The 18,195-nt window shown below is 42.2% G+C and overlaps 1 protein-coding gene across 2 annotated transcripts in view; it reads left to right on the forward strand.

Annotated features, from left to right (window-relative positions):
* Positions 1-15,674, forward strand: part of peak1 (pseudopodium-enriched atypical kinase 1) — a 117,351-nt gene extending 101,677 nt beyond the window's left edge. For both annotated transcript variants that reach the window (XM_030731711.1, XM_030731712.1), the window contains 3 exons: positions 1,703-1,947; positions 7,965-8,785; positions 11,591-15,674. In XM_030731711.1, the coding sequence (XP_030587571.1) occupies positions 1,703-1,947; positions 7,965-8,785; positions 11,591-12,946 (2,422 nt within the window). In that variant the 3' untranslated portion in view covers positions 12,947-15,674. The remainder of the gene's footprint in view (positions 1-1,702; positions 1,948-7,964; positions 8,786-11,590) is intronic.
* Positions 15,675-18,195: the final 2,521 nt, after the last annotated feature.

An 18,195-nucleotide genomic window follows, 5' to 3' on the forward strand; every position in this document is an offset into this window, starting at 1 on the left:
ATTATGCACTTGAATTGGGAGGGGCAAGAAAACAAAACTCAGTTGACTGCAATCTACTGACATCTAGTGGTGAGATTTTACACACAGACCTTTAAAGTGACATTGTAGAAGTATTGTTCACTGTCAGTCAAAAGATTGAAGTTATGATCACTGTTTATTTTGCAGTTATTTTCTTTCTTTTCTAACTTAGTGCAAACTTCATCAAATTTGCATGTTTCCCTGTGCCTGCGTGGGTTTCCTCCCGTTGCTCGACGGGTTAATTGGTGCTAAATTAGCTGTAGGTGTAGATGTGAGAGTGTGTAGCTGTCTGTGCCTCTTGCTGTATGTCAGCTGGGATGTGCTCCAGTCCTCTCACCACCCCAGGCCGAATAAGTTGTTAAAACATGGATGGATTCATTAACTTATTTTCCAAGACATCGGTGTTATAGTCCTAGAGTTGAGAAGTTTTTTTTTTTTTTAAATTAGCTAAAAAGGAACGATAATGAAAAGGTTAATAATGGCATTTATGTCTGTGGCAAATTTTGATCTCACCTCCTAAAACACCTCAAATCAGAGCCACCTACTGTCGAAGGGCTCTTCAAAAACCTGTCATCATACTCTGCTGTGACTTGCTTTGCCTTTTTCTTACACCTTCCCTTAGGCGCCGTATGTGTAGTTGCATATAAAACGCATCAGGCTTCAAAAGCCTCCCACTGACAGCTGCACTGGCTCCAATTTATCACTTGCTGAGGAAGATGAAGTGTGCTGATAGTGAAGCACATATTGATATCAGAGATGGAAAAAACATTGACCAGATAAAAACAATATCGTATGTGTTTTGTTTATATCCTGTGATGTTTCAATATAGTTATCAGTCACAGACAAAATGAATGACAGATTAAAGTCCTTATCATAAGCAGCTCATTCATCATCCTGTAACACTATTGTCTTTGCAATATAGCTTTCTAATATCATATTGCTTCTTTTATGAGTTGTTTTGCAGATATTTCTTTGAAGAATAAAGCTTGTCGAGAAAAGATTAATGAACGTCGAGGCGGTCTCATGATGGGATCACACCAGCCGCAACACCCATCTACATACTGATGTTTATATGCCCCCTGGTACTCAGAAGGAATTAATACATTTATGTTACAAATACTCAGTATTCAGCCGATAAATCGGTGCAGGCAGTGTATCGGCCGGATTAGCTGTTTGCTGATGAAGTGGTATCAGTATTTACAACAGCTCATAATGACATTTTTAAAAGTAAAGTAGAGAAACACTTACCTGTTGGCAGCATGTGTGTTTGGAACGCCGCAAAAGTGACAACCAGCTGATCCAAGCAGTCGGGCAGAGCCTAAAAGAGTAATCCATGACTTGTTGCGAAAATAAAACAAATAATGTTTATTAATTTAAAAACAAAAGATTATTTTTAAACTGCGTTATCATATTTATTCTAGTATTCTTATTAGGCACTCATGAATAACTACACCTCCATTTTAGAACCTTGGCCTCCATTTTGATCCAGACTTCTCGCATACAATTCCCGCTGAAGCATTTTGCCATCATCTCTCGCTCACACACACATACAGACTCACAAGGTGAAAATAATACCAGCTACTCTGTCGAGTCTGGTAATGGAAGCAGTGGGAGACACATTGTCAGCAAGTGCAGTCACATGTAGACTGTTGGATGAAGCCATGCCTCTCTCTGTCATGTGCAGCCAGGTACCAGGCAGTGCCAGTGCCAGGGATCGGGAACTGCCCAGTGCCACCTCCCTGCCTGCCAAAGTGAATCTGGGGCTGGTGCTTGGGGAGGGCGAGGAGGGCCATGCCAACCAGGTTGCTACCGCAGCTGCAGCCAGCGAGGGCAGCGCCAGCCTGGGAGAGCCCGAGGACGACGGGATTCACTCTCATCATTCCCACTCTACTGCCTCCAGCCAATGCAGTGCCACCTACAGCAATCTGGGTAAGAGTGAAGCATGCAAGATGGAGATGGTTTCCTTAAACTCATGTATGTGTTAGTGCTGAAGAGCCGTGACATTTTAAATAGTACTTACTGTGCTGTGTAGGCAGGCGGCAGTAGCACAAAATGGAAATGATTGAGTTGTCTAGATAAGCAGGTTTTGTCTGTGTGTGACTGATTTTTGTGCCGTGTCCACAAATCCATCAGTTGCATTCTTGAACTGATTGAAGAAAAAGTACAGGAAGTACAATTTGCAACTAAAATGGAGATTATACGCCAAAATCATTGAATTTAACATTGTTCACACTTCAGATTGGTTTTATTTGCAGTAACCGTAAAGCATCAAATGTATGTGTATGTGGAACCAATTTGCTGTTGCTCTTAGGTTACCTAACCGGTGGAGGATTTTCTCCCCCCCCCTCCATAATCTCTCACTTTTCATTTATGGCAGTTCATTCACTCCTGAGTGGCTGACTCTTACCGTCCTCCTGTAGCAGCACACTTTCTCATGTGACAAGTCATAATTTATTCTCTGCAAAAACAGCTGGAGCCCGAAAACTCAACACATCTTTTCACACACAGCCTGCAGCTTGGTGCCTAAAATAACATAAAAAAAAAGACATTATTTTAGCTGGAGGTGGGAAAATCTTTGGCCTGAGGCTATTGATCCTACTTGTGAAGCTGGTTCAGTTCCTGTTGGGATGGTGATGGTGATCAGAACTGAGCTCTTGCATGTCAAAGACATGGCAGTATTAAAGTCCAGTATGAAAAAGGTATTTGTGGAAAGGGCAAGTCCACAACCTGAAATATTCACTTGCTGATCCTTGATTTGTTTTCTTTGGCCTCCACTGCAATATCTTATACAGTGGTGCACAAGTAAGCAGTTTTCTAACAAATACAAGCAAAGCTTCCATTGATAATAAAAATAAGGCACAGAAGGCAGTTTGCATGACCTTAGATTTCCAGTGTAAATGGAAACAGTGAGTAGAGTCAAGTGAACAGAGCTGTAGAGAAGCTGGAATTGGATACAAACAGGAAATTTTTTTTGTAGTTGTTGTTTCTTAATCGTATTTCTTGAAGCCAATATGTGGCATAAAAATATCTGTGTGAAATTCTTTTTTCTTTAAGTTGGCCCATTTCTGAGACACAGCAAGAAATTTGTAAACAAGCAGGATGCAGATATTCTTTTCACACAAGTATCCCAGCACATTGCAGATTTGTTCCCGCTACAGTTATTCTACATGGGTAAGATACACTCCCTGGCCACGTCATTAGGTACACCTTGCTAGTACTCTTTTGGGAACCCCTTTTGCCTTCAGAGCTCCTTAATTCTTGGTAGCATAGATTCCATGAAATGCTGGAAATAGTCCTCAGATTTTAATCCATGTTGACATGATAGCATCGCATAGTTGCTGCAGATTGGATGCTGAGGCCATTTGAGGTTATTGAACTCACTGTGCTGTTCTAGAAACTTTGTAACATGGAGTATTATCCTGCTGGAAGTGGCCATCAGAGGATGGGTACATCGTGATCATGGTCAGCAAGAATAGGTAGGCTGCATAGCATTTAAACGATGCTCAGTTGGTACTAAGGGACCCAATGTGTCCCAAAAATTATCCCCCATCCTGAGCCATTATATCAATGGAATTGCTGCCTTCCTGTCACCTCAAAGCAGTGTGGCCATTCTCTGACCTCTGGCATCAACAACACATTTTCACCTGTAGATCTGCCGCTCTGCTGGATATTTTCTCTCTTTTTGGACCGTTTTCTGTAAACCCTGTGGGAAAATCCCAGCACATCAACAGTTTCTGAAGTACACCCGTCTTCCCCATTCTAATACCATAATAATCAGGAGTCTTACTGATGGTCCCGTTTCATTTTAGACTTTGCTAGCTGCTCAGTATTACAGGTTTTTGTCTTGCTCTGACAATAAGCTTCCACAGCAGAGAGGGGAGGAGGGAGGAGAGAGGTGGGCACAGCTGTCAAGCATTGCCGGGCACTTAACATATGAAGCTCTCTGTGTGTGGGAAACGATCTTTTGGTGATCAAGTGCTGTGTGAGAGAACAAGAAATAGAAACACAAAGTGAAAGGGTAGAGTGTGGGTTTGTGGAGCAGCTGCACAAATGAGGTGGTTCACTGCATCTTTCCAAATGTGTATGTGTTACGTTTAAAAGAATTATAGGGGTTCCTGTTAAAGGATTCATCAGTGACATAATATTTGTGTTGCTCTGGTGCTGTTGTACTAATTTGGTGTTTTCAGAAGGCAGTGCAAACTGGGAATGCAGTATCTGTGTGTGTGTGTTTGTGAAGCTCGAAATGCACACCAGCTCTGTGGATAGATTGTGTTAAAAGCTCCCTGGATGATGCACCCCGAGCTGCCTGCAGCCTAATTTAACTTTGCTGCTTGCTGCTTAATGAGGGGCTAGATAGGAGTTTGTGGGTTTGTCTGTTGTCAAACATTGCACAGAAACAGCATGTCGTTTTTGTTTGGGAGGAGGTGTGTGGCCTTTAGGACACACACAGACACACACACCTCCCGCCCTAAGACGCACAGCTGCTGAGTGTAATGCCTGCTTCAAGCTTTCACGTTTCTCGTCTTTTCTGCCTTTACTGTAGAATCGATTTGGTTTTCGTCTTCCTGCTCTTCACTTTGCGTTGCTGTTATATTTGCTGTTCACACATTTTTTAGTGAGGAATCAGGTTCACTGTTCAAACGTAAGTGTCTCTCTGCCTCAGTCTTTCTCTCTCTCTCTCTCTCACTCGCTGTCATATAGTATACACGCACTTGGGTTTTAATCAGAGCATCAGGCAGTAGGAGGCAGAGTGCTCGCTGCCTTTAAGTGAGAAATCTCCATTATTGGTGGGAGCACTGAGCCCGTCTGTTGGCACCAGCGACTCCTCACAGGCTCTCAGGCATGGAAGCAGAGAACAGCGTTTCACTCTGCCTGCAGGCGCTGCTGCTGCTGCACCACGTTTGTCTAAGAACTTTGAGGCGTTAGTGGAATTTCGGTAAGCTTGTTTCACTCGTTTTCCTCCATATCGCTGTGTTCATCTGTCATCATCTGCATCCAGTTTTGTTTTTTTTTTCTCTTTATCAGCCCCCTCACCTCTTTGTATTTTTCATTCTCTTTCACCCCTCCCCAATTTTACCACCTCTAACCGCCCACTCCACCGCTCTCAGTCCATTCCACCCCTCTGGTCCTCTTTATTCTGCCCACCTCCTCTATCGCTGCCTCTTGTTAATGTGTCAGAGTTAGTTTTGAGGCACCACAACAGCTGAGCAGTAATCATTCTCCTATGGCAACAAGTTCCTTCATCCACTTAGAATAAAAGGTTGATGTAAGTTGGTCTCCAGAAATTTGAATGTAATGCTCTAATGTGGTATTTTATGTGCAACTGTTGCATTTCATCCTGTTGAAAGGGTTAGTGAGTTTTGTCAGTGTATTTGTGAGTTTTCACTTAATACTCCAAATATTAACAGTTTTACTGCTGCTATGTCTCATTTGTGTGTGTGTGTGTGTATGTGTATGTGTGTGTGTGTGTGTGTCAATCACTTGTTGGATTGTTTTCATATAGATTGTTAACAGTGTGTGATGATGCAGCAGAGACTCTGAAGTCACATCTGCTGCTCCCCAGATTTGGACTGATAGCAGTAACAAAGCAATTTGGCTCAGACGCATCAGGTTCTTCGTACTACTGTAAAAGAAAATGCTCTTTTTTTTTTTTTTTTTTAAATCCTCAATGATTTTTCAAGCAACAGTCGCTCTCTCAGCTACGTTATCTTTCACAGATACACGTCAAGAGGAGTTTAGTTAAACAGCTGTGAGGTTTAAATGATTAAAAACAACTTTGTAGTGATGTGTTTGCGCTGCATCCCTCACCACAGAGTTTTGCTTTTTGTGTGTGTGTGTGTGTGTGTGTGTGTGTGTGTGTGTGTGTGTGTGTGTGTGGTGGGGGGGCACTGTCACAGGCCTCTGTTACAGGCCTCTGTTACACTCATCTGTTTGTTGAGTTGAATTGCAAGGCACAGCAGGTCTGCAGCACTCTGGGATGTTGAGTATGATATTTTGTTAATAGTTGTGAACATTGAAGTAAACGTTTTAAAGAAATCTGTATTGTTTTAGCCATTTTACAAGCAAAAATTCCAGGCTTTGTCTCAGCGTCTCATATGTGCTAACATGGTGCTGTTCTCTGTTCTATTTTGGGCTGCTGTTTGCACAAAATAAGACATTTGAAAGCATCTTGGGGTTTTTGAGAAGTTTTGATTTTAGGGTTTGTTTTTTTAGATTATTTTTATATATTTTAAAGATTTATTTGCTTAATCATATGCATGCAAAAAAAAAAATCAGTCTTATGTAATTGAGTTAAGTCACAGCCACATTGCAATAAAATATCCCTACGACTGGAAGTGGGAGACGGCTGCTTTCTTGGATGGATTACTGCAGATTGGTGGAAGAACACATTTAATATATTCGTTCCAGGGAGGATTACTAAGACTCATTTACTTTATCCTGACTGCTCAATCTTAAAGCTTTTCCTGCATTCTTAGGATGATGTCAGCGTGACTTGCACGTGGGGAGTCACCCGTAGTTCAGTAATGTATAATCAGTGTTTGTGCTGTACAAAGAGAAATGATTTGTTCAGGAGGATGTATTTGCCATAGTGATGGTGAAAGTAATTTGGTAGAAAAGGTGACTTTCAAAGACATCGTCCTCTGACACTCAGAGCTTCTCAGTATTATCCAGCAAGAACTCGGGGTGCTCCCTGGTGAATTAAAGCTGCGGCGTAGAGTTGTCCGTGACCTTGTGCACCCACTTTGTTAGTGCTACCAGGCTGCTTTGTTCCCATCATGCAAACAGCACGACCCCCTGTCTGCTTTTCATTTTATCTCACTTGTCTCTGACCCACGTGCCTCTGTGGTCCTCAACTCCACAGAACGGGAATTCAATCAACCCCTCAACCCTCCAGTTCCTTCCTTCCACCATCCAAGCAAAAATAAGGTCACGTCAAGCCACTTCTAAATTTGCTCTCCATGCAGCCTCTTTAAGCCTCACTACAGAGCAGGACTGCAGATTGAGTTGGGCAGCTGGATGGTTGGAGAAGTAGCCTGTGTCCAGCTGTCGTGCTCTCTGGCTTGAATTTGCCACAGGGCCACCAGCTCCTTCACGTGCCGTCGCACACATCATCATGTCATCCTCTTGTCCTCAAGAGGAGCAACAAGCCAGCGGGTCTCTGGAAACACCATGTGAGCAAAGGGGAAGCCCTAGTTGAAAGAGTGCGCTGTTATTAGTGCGTCCGGTGTCATTTTATCATTTTCATCTTTTATGAATTATAGCTTTTATTTTGTTTTAATTTTTTGTTATGGAGCCTTTACTGATGTCAGGGTTTTGGCTGTCACAAATTCTTAAAATCTGATGCTTTTCTTTGTTTTTTGGCAGCAAAGATTGCTTCATCTTATCAGTGTGTGGTGTAATTATCCTGAATCTGATATATTGCAAAAGTAAAAACACAGAAATATTAACAAAATATCTGAAGTAATTTTGTGTATTTATCGGTGCTTGAAAGTAGCAATATTTATGTTGTCCTTGGTTTTAAATAGCTTAGAATTGACTGAAGCTATTAAATCTGTACAAACAGTTTAATGTACCATGATTATGCTTTGGATACAAAATCCCAACCTGCAGGTAATTTCAGGTAATAACTATATTGTAACTATCAGATCAATATTGTGGAGTTAAAAGGTTTTTTTTTTTTTTTTCATATGAAATATGTTGAGTAAAACTTCAGTGTGATGTAATGAAATGCAGTGTAAAGCATACAAATCTTAAATTGTGTTTAAGTAAATATACCCTCTAGGGCTCTTTTTCTCCAGTGCAGGCTTCCTTGGTTGATAAATATAGTTATGCTCAGCGTACTAACATTATATTATCATGTGAATTCAATTCAAGGAAATCGAAAGAACTTTTCATCTTGGGTCTTATTTATGCAGTTTACATGTTATCTGTTTTCTTTCCTTCAGGTAAATCTCGAGCCAACATGATCCCACTGAAACAGCCCCGGAACATGAAAGCATCCAATGATACGTTGGCCTCCATTGACATGGAAGGCCTCGCTGAGCAGCCAGTCCCTAAAGCCACCCCGCCACCATTACCCAAGAAGGCTGTTCCTCGTTCCAGTACTGAACCCAGCCTAGGAGGCAAAGAGCCAGTGCAGGGAGGCCTTAGACCTCGGGCTGAAGCTAAACCAGGGGGCACCAACCTGAGTGTAGCCAACCCTCTCTATGATTTAGACTCCACCTGGGAAACAGCTAGTCAGAGCTCCTCTCTGAGCTCCGAACCTCATCGAGCCCATGACCACGAGAGCGGCGACTCCTTAGAGAGGCCCTCAGCTGCCACAGCTACCACCAAGGCCCGCTTGACTAACAGCGTGGCCTCCCTGGTCCCCCAGCCTTCATCTGCTGCACCCAGTACCACCACTGGCAAAGAGAGGAGGGTCTACCCAAGTTCCGAATCTCTGGCTGGAAGGGGTCGAACAGCAGGTCGTGGGGTAGCTGGAGGCGGAGGAGGCTCCAAACCCCAGAGACCTGCTCTTTACAGGGGGTTAGACAGCTGGGATGAGGTGGTAGGGAGGATCCGGGGACTCCACACAGACACTCTACGGAAGCTGGCAGCAAAATGCGAGGACCGTTTCATGGCTGGCCAGAAGGATCATTTGAGATTTGGCACTGAAAGCTGGTCCCACTTCAGGCTCACCACTGGGAAACCCTGCTGTGAGGCGGGGGACGCTGTTTACTACACTGCCTCTTACGCCAAGGACCCACTGGTCAATTATGCCATCAAGGTGAGATGTCTTTCTTTTTTTTCTGGCTTTAAAGGAGTACAGCTTATTAATTTTTTGTAATTAAAATACTATATGAAACCTGGGTGGTAAATAAAGGTTTGTCCTATTTTACAATCAAAGGTCTGCCCCCCCCCCCCCCCCCCCCCCCCCCCCCCCCCAAAAAAAGCTACAGCTTGTTCTCAGTTTGCTTTAATTAGTGTGTTTGATGGTGGTGATGGGATTTTTTTGTATTTTTGCAACATCAAAATCATTGTAGATTTTTTTTTTTGTTTCAGTCCTTTGAGTAGATTCATAAAATCCTTCTGTTTTGTTTGTGTCAACGAATCTCCTCCCTTCCTTTCCCGAGGTGGTGTGAAATATTGACACTTAAACTTTGATCCCTCAGGACATGACCTTGTGCAATAAAACCTGTGTGTTTGGTTTTTTTTTTCTTCCTCTCTTTGCGATTGTGTAAGGGTAGCAGGTTTGTCTTCACTGTGTATGTAAATGTGTGTGGTGAGAGGAAAAAAAAACAAAAAAAACAGTGCGGGTTTGAGGGCACAGCTTGCCGGAAGAGTTCTGAAGCTAAATACAAAGCAGATATGGATGAAGGTTAAATTATTCACAGGATATGAAACTCTGTGCGCCACTACTTCAAAGCTTTGCCTTCACATTAGCAGCAGGCTTGAGAGAAAGTCTTGTTTTTTTTAAGATGCTCATCTATAAATAAGGCAACCAGAAGCAGTAGATACAGGCCCCAAATTCCCAATTAAACCATCCCCAGCTCTCCATCTGAATGCAACCCAGCTATCCCCCTGCCTTCCTTTAACCCTTTAGGTGCAGATGATCCCATTGCACTTGCACTTAACATGCTGTGATATTTTACCTCTGTGTTAATTACTCATAATCCATTTCAGCTCTCCAAAGCATTTAGTGAGTAGCTTACTGTGCTTTATAGCTTTACAGTATCTCTGAAGTGTCGACATTAAGGGAACGAGAGGTGCTAATAAATGCAGTAACTGCCTGTTAACCTGCAGCACTGTGTTAGAACCAGCAGCACAAGTTTGGTATCGAAGCTTTGAAAATTCTGCAAATGTCCTCAAGGAACGATAAGTAGGCAGGTCTAGTCATCGCGAGCCATCATGTTCAAACAAACATCGAGTGAAGCGGCACATTCCTGACGAATTACAGGGTGTGTCTAAGAGGAGTTCTTCACGCTGCATCAGAGTTTAATAAAATCTACATAAATCACGGCAGACACTTAAAGGCTTAAAGTCAGACTTTTAATACAAGTAATAAAGTGAAACGACTTGTTGTTGTTGTAATATAGAAACACATATTCAGGTTTGAATTCATAATCCACGATTTATTGCAAGAGTGACTGTGTTTCAGTACTATAATATTTAGTTATATACATTATCAAGATAGAAATCCTACAGAGCTCTAGAGCAACTTTAGTCTTAATGTTTGACATCTGCATCTGTTGTCATATTTAAATTTTTATTCTAAAATAAACTATTCTTAATGTCAGACAGCTGCCAAAGATGTCTGACAACAGCATTTTTATAGCTCACAGTGTATTCTTATGTGGTTTTTTTTCATTTTGCTACCCACTATGGCCTTAAACAACACTCACTGTTATGTTTGTCCTCACAGCATCTCACAGAATCATCATTTTGTATTTTGGGGATATTTATTAAACGTTCTTGACAGAAATATTTATAAACATCGGTCATCGGATATGACGAAGGGGTTTAATTTGATATTTATGAATAAACCCACACTATTCATCTTGAGGGGACAGACTGTTCTTCAACCCCAGATATGTAATCCGTGGTGATTTCTGCACAGACTGATTCTGTCCCTGACTCGGCTTCACCTCTCACTGTGCTGTGATCAAAGCCTGAGAATGAGAGCTACAGAGGCTGTCACTGCTTTAGGAGACAGAGACGCACTCTCACTGCCGTCTCTGACAGCCTTAGCTCTGCTTTCTGCTTCTTCCAGCTCTGCGTATCATTAGCTGCATTGTTCCAGAGACACTGAGCAGGACAGAGTTTTGAAAGAAACAGAAAATGTGTTTGATGTCTGAGGTCTCCACTGCAGTCCCTGCTGAAATGTTCTATTTTATTCCTGATGTTGAAGAAAGTTGCTTTTTTATTTTGAGGTCTCCTGTGGCAGCCAGGAGGCAAATTCTGCTGCCAGTAGACCCCATTTTATTTCATTAAGATGACTCTAATTTAGTTTATATTGAACATATGAAGTTAGAGTATATAGGAATTACAGGGGGGGAAAATAAAGGTTCAGATATCAGCTGTCTTACTTTAAAAATCAACCACATTAAAATGTTCTTTAGGATTCATATTGTGAACAGATCTTATGAAAAGACCAAAAACAACAGTGTGCCTGTTCTTACAATATTCTTTGACAGGTTTCATGTTTAAAACCTCAAATTTTTTTCTCGAAACAACTAAATGTCTTTTTTTTTTTTCTTCTTTTTTTTTTTTTAACCAAACAGTGCACAGACAGGAGTAAGGGGCACGTTTTGAGGGGTATTTTTAGCCATGGATTGATACACATCCGATGCTTCAGTAAGCATTTCTGACAGCAGGACAGTGTCTGTGTTGTTTTTGCAATTCTGTGACAGACGATGAGCATTATCACGCGTCACAGAATCATCAGGTCATTTCGTGACAATAAGAAAGTTCTAGAATGTCATCAAAGTTTTTCCTTCATTTGTTATTCTCCACAATGAGACAATTCTCATCTCAAACTCAGACGTTGCACCGATGGTGATTTCATTCTCTTTTGTTATCTTTACCTCTCCAGATCTGTCGGAGCCAAGTGAAGGAGACCCAGCAGCAGTTTTTCCACAGCCTCGCAGTGAGGCAAAGCCTGCCAGTGCACTTCAACATCCAGCAGGACTGTGGCCACTTCCTGGCTGATGTCCCTACCCGCCTGCTACCCTGGGAAGAGGAAGAAGGGGAGGAGGAAGTGGATAAGGAGGAAGGGGGGCTCACAGAAAAAGACAAAGAGGCTAAGATGCCAGATTCTAAATCATCTGCTCCAAATGGGAAACTAGATGAAGCCCCGACAGCAGGTCACATGAACTCTGCTGGCCGCTTGAGGAGCCGAGTGGTGGTAATCACACGTGAGGTGCCCTTCCAGACAGTGGCTGACTTTGTCAGGGAAGGCATGACCAGACATACTCAAAACCCGGAGCTGTATGAGCGTCAGGTCTGTCTTCTGCTGCTGCAGCTGTGCTGCGGCTTGGAGCACATGAAACCATATCATGTGACCCACTGTGACCTGCGGCTGGAAAACCTGCTGCTGGTACAATGCCAACCTGGCAACCCCTGGAATCTGGACTTACTTGAGCCCAACAATAACAGCAATGGCAGCAGCTCGGGTTCAAGTGCTGCGGCGGCTGCTGCCGCAAATGCCACCTGCCCCGCGCGCCTCATCATCAGTAACTTCTCCCAAGCAAAACAAAAGACTGCTCTCATGGCCACTGACCCGAGTACACTGCGCGACCAGTCGAGGCTAGCGCCTGAAATCATTACAGCTACTCAGTACCGCAAGTGTGATGAATTTCAGACTGGGATTCTCATCTACGAGATGCTGCACCGACCCAACCCTTTCGAGGAGACGCCGGAGTTGAAGGAAAGGGAGTACACCTGGGCGGACCTGCCGCCACTGCCCGTGAGATCGCTTTATTCACAGGGCCTGCAGCAGCTGGCACGGTTGCTGCTCACTGTTAACCCCTCTGAAAGAATCCGAATGTCCGAGGCGCGGGCCTGCCTGCAGTGCCTCCTCTGGGGCCCCCGGGAGGACTTGTTTCAGGCGCTGGGCTGCAGCAGCACTGGGCCCATATCAGGGGCCACTTCGAGCCAGCGCGAAGCCACCCTGCAAAACTGGCTGGACCTCAAGCGGACGCTGATGATGATCAAGTTTGCGGAGCGCTCGCTGGACAACGCTTGTGGTGTGAGCCTCGAGGATTGGCTCTGCTGCCAGTACCTGGCGTTCGCCACCACAGAGACCCTCAGCCGGGTGGTGCACATCTTGCAGCAGCCTCAACAGCATCCTCCATCTCAGAATGAGAACCAGCCAGCGCACCCCGCACAGAACCAAACTCAAATACATCCAGCACACACCTTCCACTTGACTCCCTCACAGCCACTCTGAGTTCCTCTGCCCAACTGTTACTATGGCAACAGATCCAACAATCCCCTGTGTGGTCCTTCTGCTGATGTTAAAGTGTCATGTAAGCTAATAGTCAGCTACGCTGTTCCAGCGGTCACAGTGCTCACCTAAAACCAAACAGCTGCTTGTGCAGTGCCTGCATTTTCTTCATGGACTAAATAAGTCGACTGAACAAGACGCTTGTTCCCATCAAACACCTGGGCTTCATGATCAGGGTTATTAAAAGCAGAAAACACCGCAAGTCCAAATAACACCCCTAAAACTTCTGAGCTAATTGAAGCAATGTTGGCTCTTGCCATCGATGTCCATATCTTCACATATCATCAGTTTTCTCACTCCACCGGTACTAAACTGAAGATTTTTATCAAATGTGTGAGGAATTATTTTAGTGTTTTTGAGACAGTTTTGGCCAGACTGCAGAGTTGTGAGGACTGCGTGTTAAATATCATTTTCATGCCATCTGTCTGCAGGGTTTGAGGCAGCGTGAAATTAAATAACGAAGCTTTCATAGTGATGCATATTGATATTCTGCACACAAGTTTTGTCTGACATCTCAAAGGGACACCACAGACCGAATTTTAGAAAGGAAACGTTCAGAAATTGGAGAATTTTATCACAATAATTTAACTGAGATTTTAAGCGAGATTTATTTTAATGAGTTCGGAAAAGATGGAGGGTGGGAAAAAAGAGAGAAACAAAGGAAGACCATTTGAAATGAAGGGAATGAAGAAAAACAAGTTTTTGCCAGACATGAGGGCGTGGCTACAGATTAAATTTATTATATTTTAGGCATTTGCACAGCTGAGACTTCTTAAATTACTCTTTATGGTTTAAAAATTCAAAAGCCAGTCTTGAGTTGAAATTGGGGGAAAAAAAGAGAGTACACTGTGTCATAACACATTTCTGCACAGAGCTTTGTAGAGGTGGGTGACGAACACCGAGCAAAATCTTGGCTTTTCTTTTTTTTTTTTTTGTTTGTTTTGTTACGCTTAGAAGTTCGAACATGACTCAACCGCCCCGGCTGCTGGTTCAGGTTCTTGTCGGAGTATGTGCAATTAATATTTTTCTTTTTGTCATTTCTTTTGGAGGTAACAGCGTTTTGCAGCCTTTTACTAATATTCTCTTAATTTTTCTTTCTTTCTTTTTTTTTGTGGCACATAAACAGATCAGTTTCACTTCAATCCTGCAACTTAAGCAAATTAAAGTTCAGTGTAAGGAAGTTCTTACAGTGGATGGGACAATTCAGGGACTGCAAAAAAAACACAAAAAGTTCTTTGTCAGTTGTTTTGTTTTTGTCAAGTTGTTTTTGAACGGTTTTGTGTTACGGATGACATTTGCACATTTACATTTGCTCGCCGGTGCCCCTCAGCAGAGTCTGGAGGACACGATGAGACTGAGGATGAGAGGAGATGGAGAGAAGTTCCTGTGAATTGGAGGAACTGGATCATCTGATGTGTTTTGCAGCGTGTGGAATGTAAACGTTTGCCCGGACTGAAACAGACATTTGGACCTGGTCTCATCTTCTCTACAAATGTGTTTGTTTTCCTATTGAACCACTTTGTTTCATATATAAACTGTCAAAAAAAAAAAGGCCTTGAAGAGGAAATAAGTACACAACCACTGAGACTTGCTTCCATTCCTCCTGCCTTGTTTGTTTCCCATCCTTTTCTTTTCTTATTCTGCCAATATGAGGGCAAAACCTGATTTGATGCTTCCTGACTGTCACTCAGCAGATTTATGCTGCTTTAATTAAACAAGCTCTGTGTTATTGACTTTCCAGCCTGGAGTCAGTGAAATCAAGACACATACACAAGCCTCAGCCTCCCCCAACCGGTGAAATATCAAGAAACTGTTTAAATTTTAATGTGTTGAATAAACCCCCTGAATTATATTTTAACCCAGAAATCTGGTGCTGCAGAATTGCTTTAACTGCTCTGTTAAAGTTTGAATTTTCATATCTAAATACTGCAGCAGTTCCATCATCAGGAGGAAAATCAGCTTTTTGGTCAGGAGCCTTTGTCTGTTTTACTACAGATGTGCAACAACTGTGCGGTCCGCGGAGCAAAAATGAGACAAAAGCAGGTTTGTTTGTTACTGTGTTCAAGGGTTTGTGTACTGAGGAATGTGTGTGGGACGGCACTGGTGGCTGTCTTTGTATTCAGAGATTTAAGCCTTTATATAGTAAATATATTATAAATATATATATAACCTTTATTTTAATCCACACTCTATTTTGTGGCGTACGGAGCACCTCTATTTCTGTCATTAGAGTCTAATAATCATTTATCCTTTAAAGCTTTACTTGACTTTCTTCCACCTTGCATGTTTTGGAGGAAGAAAAAGGTGAGTAGTTATCACTGTCCTACACAAGAATAGATAAAAGGTCATGTTCATGCAGTTGCATACACACAGAGAACAATGTACAGTATTTTTACCCCTCTTGTAAATTTCCCTGCGTAGGAGAAGAACCACTTTGGCTAAAGGATGACGTTTGCGTGCACCGTTGAACCCTAATATTCATAAACATAGTTTTCTGTTTCTCTTGCTCTGGTTTTCTCTTTGCATTGTTAATTGCCACTGAATCTAAAAGCAGGAGCCCTCTGGGGCTTTCTAAGTATGTGTACAGTACGTCTCCTGGCCTGCAGCCATTTATTGTTGTTCAAGTTAACCAACAGTAACAGAACAATAAATATATGTTTTTATATATATACTTTGTGCTCATGTCATTTCTGCTGTGGCATGTTTGATTTAACATACCACAGCTTTTATAAAAGGGAGGGATTTCAGTGTTTGTGTGCTGGAGTAGGTGAAGATGAACACAGTGAATGTCTGTTTCACCAAAGTTTTGTTACTTTTGTCCCTTTTTTTTGTTCTTGGAAATCCCAGTAGTTGATTCCAGTCATTTTTGACCATGAATTGCTCCAACTGCATCAGCAAAATAAGAATGGTCCTCAAGCCTCAGGCCGATAACGAGTCTTTAAATTATTTACAGTGGCCCTGCTAAAACCAGAAACTTATCTTTTCAGAGGTTTGGAATCTCCAAATCCCTGGAGCTTTTTTTAATGTGTAAAAAAAAAAAAAAAAAAAAAATCAGCTTTTGTTACTTAGTGAACTTAAAGAATAAACAAAAATATTTATTTAAAACAAAACTCAGTTTATCCCAAATGTCTGTATTGTTACTGTCTGCTTGCCTATGGTTTCAACAGTGATAGCTTTCATGGTCATTTTAAGCAGCCACCTGCAACCCCCAATTACAAAATTCCCCGCTGACAAAAAGGCTGGAGGCCAAGCTGGAGGTGGCTGAGCTGAAGATGCTCAGATATTTATTGGGAGAGACCAGAATGGACAGGATTAGAAATGAGTACATCAGAGGGACAGCTCGGGTTGAGAGGTTTGGAGACAAAGTCAGAGAGGCCAGGCTGAGATGGTTTGAGCGTGTGCAGAGGAGGGACTGTGGATATAAAGGATGTTGAAGATGGAGCTGCCAGGCAGGAGGAGAAGAGGAAGATCACAGAGACGATTCATGGATTTAGTGAAGGAGGGTTGGTGAGATGGAGGCAGATTATTCACTGTGGCGACCCCTGAAGGAAGCGGCCGAAAAAGATGTACGTCACTGCCAGTGTTCACCACCAGATGGAGACATGCGAAAGGAAGAGAACAACAATGCACCGCTCTGTTTTTAAATCTCTACTGACTGGATTACTACAGGATTGACTTTGACTTTTTCATATGCCACATTCAAGCCTGTGTGAAAGCTGTGAAAATGAAGAGATGTGTACAAGTACATGTATTTATGTTGTATCAGGACAATCACAAAAGATGCCGGTGCAATGTAGACAGACAATAATGGAGTTTGTTCCAAAGGGTTTCTCACATCCACACATACACTTACAGTGCAGTTGTACAAACTGCTGGATAAACAACTGTATTCTATAATAAATTGTCCCTTTTTGTTTTCTTTTTAAAAAACATTTTGTGTGATATTAGCTGTAATTTGCACAGTAAAAAAAAAATTACACTACAAAAGATGAGATTTTATCATCAGATTTCTGACTTGTTCTTGCATTCTTGTCAGCAGGTGAGTGTGTGTATTAAAAGGATGTTTTATGCTTTTCTCCTTTTGTCATGTACATTCATGTGGTGGATGCTCATATTAAACATGGCCAAAGTTTCAAATAATGTGGGCATGAGCAAGTATGAGTAATTCATGTAAGCCAGATGTTACAGACTTCAGACTGCTTTAAATATTACATTAAACATTAAACAAACATTTTTTTTTTCTACTTGTCTCTCTGTATGATGTTGATGAGAAAATATATCCTTAATATCCTAATCAGAGCTCTGGCTGTGAGGGGCAGCCAATCAGAATAAAAATGACCGGGGGGGGGAGGGGTTGCACTAAAATGACTTTTTTAGAAAGCCACACCAAGGCACATTAGAGGATGGGTAAAATTAGTTTTTATCTGTGACTCATGCAGCTCTATCGGAGTCCAAGAGTAAACATATGGATTTGGGAATGAGTGTAATCCCCTTTAAAATACAGAATGGCAGAGGTCTGCAGAACCACTCAACTTTGCTGGCTGAACTTTGATCTTGTTTCATGTTTCAAGCATTATAAATGCTAAACTGTATGTTGTGAAGAGTACAGTATGCTCTTAGATAAAGTATAATAGTCTTGAATGACAATAGGACTGTCTGTGTTGGTCTTCAGTTTACTTCTTAGCATTAGTTTAATTAGTGTCTAACATGCTGATTTCTGACGAGAATGTTTGCACAATTGTGAAAAAATGTTTTGATCATGCTGATTAATAAAGCAATAATATGTGATTTCATTAAATTACAAACCCGTATGGACTGTGCCTTTGGGAAAGTGGCACCTCAGCATATCAACTACCTAAGCAGGCTACAGTGTGTAATGACTGCACAACCGGCAGAAGGTTGAGGAGTAGCTTAATTTTAATTATTTGGGGGATGCCTTGAAGAAATGAGGAATGATGTATGTGTGCTTATCAGAGGTTTCATTACTGCACCATGCCAGCCTCCAGCACAGACAGTTATGCAATTTCACACTGAATCATCCCTAACAGCTCAAATCTCAGATGAAGTAGGGTGGTGGTGGTTTGTTCTTGAGACAGAGGAGGGTTTTGTAGGCGTCAGGTTGTGGAGGGATGCTTAGGGTGATTTGAAAAGTTTGGATGAACCTAGAATACACTCACACACCTCCCCGTGCA

The sequence above is a fragment of the Archocentrus centrarchus genome, chromosome 6 (genome assembly GCF_007364275.1).
Source record: "Archocentrus centrarchus isolate MPI-CPG fArcCen1 chromosome 6, fArcCen1, whole genome shotgun sequence".
Lineage (NCBI taxonomy): Eukaryota > Metazoa > Chordata > Actinopteri > Cichliformes > Cichlidae > Archocentrus > Archocentrus centrarchus.